Source organism: Hordeum vulgare, chromosome 4H (assembly GCF_904849725.1).
Source record: "Hordeum vulgare subsp. vulgare chromosome 4H, MorexV3_pseudomolecules_assembly, whole genome shotgun sequence".
NCBI classification, from domain to species: domain Eukaryota; kingdom Viridiplantae; phylum Streptophyta; class Magnoliopsida; order Poales; family Poaceae; genus Hordeum; species Hordeum vulgare.
Window position 1 is genome coordinate 420,256,069 of NC_058521.1, and position 5,250 is coordinate 420,261,318.

Here is a 5,250-nt window from a genome sequence, read left to right on the forward strand (position 1 = left end):
CAGAGACGAGAAGAATGTTGCCGGCAAGTAAAATGTTACCCGGCGAATACACCTCGCCGTCTTCTCACGCCGCCGGATAAGGATGAACATGAGTGTTTTTGTTCTTTACGATTAGAGATTCTTCTATGTCGCTGTCGAGTCTTGCAAACGAATCCCATTACGGCGTAGCAAGTGGAGACGCATCATCAAAAAGCACCATACGAGTGTTTAAAAAAAATATGAGGGCGAACAAAAGCACACTGACAAGAACAACGCAAAGGTTGCGACTCCCGAAGATTTCTCGACTGATCCCAAAAGGTTTATTTCCTTTTTACTGTGGGGCGCTTGTCGGATGAAACAATTTTGTCATGTGCGGCTATCAATCCACAAAGCAGCCCTGTAAGTGGAAGTCCACATGGCAGAACGAATAGTAATGGAACAATTCCGAAGGCCGCATGCTACATGCACCACAAGCTTTTTCAACGAGAACCAGATAAATTAGCGTGACAATCTTTGAACGCTAAGCTACTACTTCTCCATACCTAAATAAATATAGTTGACGAGAACTAATCTAGTTTTCTCCAACTACAATTATTTAGGTATAGAGGGAGTATGAGATATTCCCCCATGTTATTGTCGCTGTCCTCATCAAAAAAAATAGTGGGCCAGGATAGAAGCTCACTTGATCTTAAATCCAGATTTCAGGTCAACCACATTCCAAATATTTGCAGCCAGATTCTCTGCCTCTCCAGTGTAAGAGTGTGGTGTTAACTTCAAAAGACTTGACCGGGCATCCTCCGGTAGGTCAAGACCTTCAATGAACTGGCGTATGCTGTCTTTGGTCACAGCCTGGCCTCTAGTCATTTCCTTCAGTTTCTCATAGGGTTCGGGGATCCCATACCTTCGCATCACCTACAGAGGTCAAGGGTAAAATTATGATTTGCCTAACAAACTCCATGCAAGCATAGCAGTGTGACAGCAATCACAAATCAGACTGAAGGGAGGATGAACAGAACAAAGCAAATCTTACAGTCTGTATTGGCTCTGCAAGGACTTCCCATGTTTGCTCCAAGTCTTCATCCAAACGGACTTTGTTCACCTGTACCACAGGCAATTGAGCAAAACAATAATGAATCAATCGTAATTAATTGCCCAAAGAGCCAGCAGATTTAACCTAGTCATCCGAGGTTACTGGTAATTGTACATAAAAAATGTAACGAAAGTACTATCTTTGGCTCCATTTTTAGTGTAACTACTAAGTAATCATAATTCATAAGTACTCCCTCCATCCCAAAATAAGTGTCACTTTCTACTAGCTCTAGTACAAAGTTGTACTAAGCTTGAGACACTTATTTTGAGACACAGGGAGTAACAGTTAGGTAATATCCAAAAATACTGATTGGACAAGGTTTTAGATGCAGAAAGATTCCAAATATTAACACAAGGTCTGTCATTAAGACACCTACCTCTAGCTTCTTGATTCCCTGCATTGTTGCTTTGTAAGCCAAGAGTGAATGCCCTAATCCAACACCCAAGTTTCTCAAAACAGTTGAATCTGTGAGATCACGCTGTCATTGATGTAGCATGGCAGTTCATTAGTTCAAGATACCAATACTTCAATAGAATCTAAATACATTGATTAAGTTGTTGTCTGGCATGGGTATTCAACATCCAAGTAACACAATTTAATTAAGTTGCTGAAGATTGAAGAAGGGGAAATTCAAGTGTAGAAGTGATAACATTACCTGCAACCTTGATATTGGTAGCTTCATACTTAAAGTACATAAAAGACCATTCGACACACTAAAATTGCCTTCACTATTTTCAAAGTTGATGGGATTGATTTTGTGAGGCATGGTGGAGGATCCAACTTCACCAGCCTTTGCTATCTGAAACAAAAATAGGGGAATGCAGAGTAAGTTGAAATGGAGAAAATAAGTCGATATGAGTAGGTTCATCCTTGCAGTATCAAATCAAACTCTTTGATGGTAGCCCAGTCTTCATAGACTTACCTGCTTGAAGTAGCCTGCTGATATGTAAGACCACATGTCTCTGTCAAAGTCAGTCAAGACAATGTTGAACTGGACAAATAGATTGAAGAGCTTTGAGATATAGTCATGAGGTTCAATCTGTAAAGAGGACAAATACTGCATCAGAACAAATAATGCTGATAGAAATGTAAATAGTAGGGGAAGCGGGTGCCATTGGCTCATCATACTACCAGTGTGTTCAGAGACAAGTCATATCTCCACAGGAAAAATGGTGCCCAAGATGTGAAAAAACGTAAGGAACATGAAGTGACAAAGCAATCACCTGAGTAACGTAAGGATTGAACTCCAAACCTAAGGATCTGACAAACTCTTCTGTCATCTTAGGCCAGTCAATTTCCGGATATGCAACTACATCAGCATTGTAATTTCCAACAGCGCCAGCAAATTTCCCTAGTATCTTGACCTCAGAAAAACTCTTCCCGATATCAGATAATCTGGCTGCAAAATTTGCCATCTCTTTTCCCAGAGTTGTTGGTGATGCTGGCTACAAGTGGAAAGCTCAAAATTTTAAGCTAGTATTCCAGGCATATCAGTAACAAAAGGCTAGATCTCGGCATCTTGCTTGAGAAGTCCATGTCAGGAAAATAGAAGCCTCATGTCAATTAACAGTGTTGTCTATTAAGTTAGACTATTACATAAGGACCATTGTGCTAAACTGCTAAACTCTGAAGTGCAGCAATACTGAATAAAGTTTTTCGCCTTCATATTTTTAGCAGAAGTGGTTTTATTTATAGAATATGGTAAAGACAAATAGAGGATATTTGTCCAAGTAAATGAAAAAAACAATTACACAAGGCTTAGGGCAGAAACAATATGTAACAGTAGGATCCGTATTATTTCTATTTTGTGTTTTAAAAGAAAGCTGAATATATTGCTCAAAAGCTGCCAAAGCCAAGAGTCACCCCTTGAGCTTTGGCTGATCCAGTTTATAAGGGAAACCGGATCGAAAACCTAAGGCTAGATTCTTGTCAACTCTACCCCTATCGACTTGGGAGTTAGGGACAGCAGAGTTGTCAATTTGACCAGTTGCACAGTTCCATTCTTTGTATACACTGTGCAGGAGTTATCACTATTCATGGTCTTTTATTGCAGCAATGGCAAGCAAACATAACAAAGCTCGAGTAAGTTTATCGTAGTGCATGTTACATAATAGAACAGTTAAGTCACATATTGTCAAATATACTGCAAAACAACCACCAAATTGACTCAATATGTTATATGAATATGGAGAAACAATAATTCAGATATTCATTTATCTCACACTAATACATACGCAAGCATATATTAATACAGAAATTCAAAAACTAAAAGGTGGCTCTACATACCTGTCCGTGAGTTTTAGACAACAAAGGGACGTGTGCATTTTCTGTTGCCAAGGAACATATTGCACTGCATACATCGATCATCACAGGGAACATAATTGTGTTTACCCCCTCTTTTAGAGCTAATGCATGTGACAGGTTGTTGATATCTTCAGAAGTACATCCAAAATGGAAGAATTCCAAAACCTGGGAGAACATGATCAGAATGCTAGTTGACTTTACTAACGGAAGTGAAGACTTCAAAACTGAAAATCAGTGTATACCTTTGCAACCTCTGGATTTGAGCTGCATTTCTGCTTCAGATAGTACTCAACAGCCTTCACGTCATGGTTAGTTATTTTCTCAATTTGTTTCACTTCTTTAGCATCATTGATGCTAAAATCTTGGATAACTGCATCCAGAAAGAGCTGAGCCTCCTGGCTAAACGGTGGCACCTCCTTGACCTCAGGAATTTGTGAAAGCTTCAGCAACCATTTGACCTACAGAACTAAAAACAGCTTCACTTACGTAGCATTGACCATGGCACACAAGCAACCGAACTGATTCCACACGAATCAGGATTATACAGACATGGTATATATAATGTAATACACACACAGTGTGGAAGCTATTTGAATAGCCGAACCTCGACTAAGACGCGGTATCTGATGAGACCGAACTCGCTGAAGAAGGGCATCAAGTCCTTGATAAATCTGATGTACCGGCCGTCCAGAGGTGATAGCGCCATCATACAGAAACTGTCCAGGTCCGTCGCTTGCTCCAGCTCCTCCACCGACCTCGCCGCCCAGCCCAGGGGAGCACTCATCTGATCAACAAACACACGGAACGCATCTCATAAGCAACCATCATCACCAGTTAAATAAACTGGAGCGATGAGTATTGCGGGAAGGTATCCCTCACCACCCCGAAATCCCTGGCTCCGGCTCCAACGGCTGCAGAGCAGCGTAGGCGCCGTGGCGGCTGCGCGGTGGCGCCGAGCACGGCGGCTCTCGGAGCAGCAGTCACGCGTGGGGAGGCGAGGAAGGCGGCGGTGGCAGGGGACTTGAGAAAGGGCGGCGCCGACATGCTCGGGAGGCGCGGCGGCGGCTAAACCCTAGGAGCGTGGAAGCGAGGAGGACTGGTGGGGCCGTGCGGCGCTTGGGAGGGGGAGGGGAGGGAAGGGAAGGGGATAGGCGCAAAGCAGCGGAAAGGGGGAGCAGGGGTTTAAAGGGAAGAAAGGGGTTCGGAGATGAGATGATGGTCATGGCCGATTCTCCTTGAAAAAAGCTAAGAGCATCTCTAGTAGAACCCTCAAACCTTTAAATCCAAAATCAGTTTTAAGGGTTGAGAATTGATCATTTTTCACATTTTTAAGGGTTGAAAAACAGAGGCAAAGACTAGAACCCTTAAACCCAACCCTTATAGCCTAGTTTTGAACACTATGAACATGCACGCGGAGGAACAGAGGATACAAAAATGACTTCAGCCGCGGAGGAGCTCGCGCTCGCGCTGCCTGGACGAGGCCGTCTCCCTGGCGTACCGCGCGGTGGAGCTCCGCCGGGCGCCGCGGCCCTTCTCGGCGGGCGGCCGCGGCAGGCGCGGCGGCGGGCAGGGGCGCGGCGGCGGCGGCCGCGGCTGGAGCGCGGGGGGCGGCGGCGACGGGCGGGGGCGCGGCAGCAGGCGCGGCGGCTGGAGCGCAGGGGGCGGCGGCGGCGGGCGCGACGGCGGCGGCTGGAGCGCGGGGCCGGGGCCTGGGCGCAGAGGGGCGGCGGGGCCGGGGCCGGGGCGCGGGGGGAGGCGGGGCGGTGGCCGGAGCGCGGGGGGCGGCGGCGGCCGGAGCAACTTCCTCGCGCGGGCGGGAACCAACTGCCTCCCGCGCGAGGTGGGAAGTGGAGTACGGGTTGGGGGCAGTTTTCCCC

The 5,250-nt window shown here is 45.8% G+C and overlaps 1 protein-coding gene across 1 annotated transcript; it reads right to left on the reverse strand.

Annotated features, from left to right (window-relative positions):
• Window positions 1-276: 276 nt before the first annotated feature.
• LOC123448800 (adenylosuccinate lyase-like) lies at window positions 277-4,531 on the reverse strand. The gene is made up of 10 exons (XM_045125820.1): window positions 4,253-4,531; window positions 3,978-4,157; window positions 3,616-3,831; window positions 3,356-3,538; window positions 2,293-2,514; window positions 1,992-2,108; window positions 1,725-1,868; window positions 1,446-1,547; window positions 1,010-1,078; window positions 277-891 (listed from the first exon to the last, which is right to left on the reverse strand). Exons 1-10 carry the CDS (start codon window positions 4,415-4,417, stop codon window positions 658-660), a joined length of 1,632 nt encoding a protein of 543 aa, XP_044981755.1. The 5' UTR covers window positions 4,418-4,531; the 3' UTR covers window positions 277-657.
• Window positions 4,532-5,250: the final 719 nt, after the last annotated feature.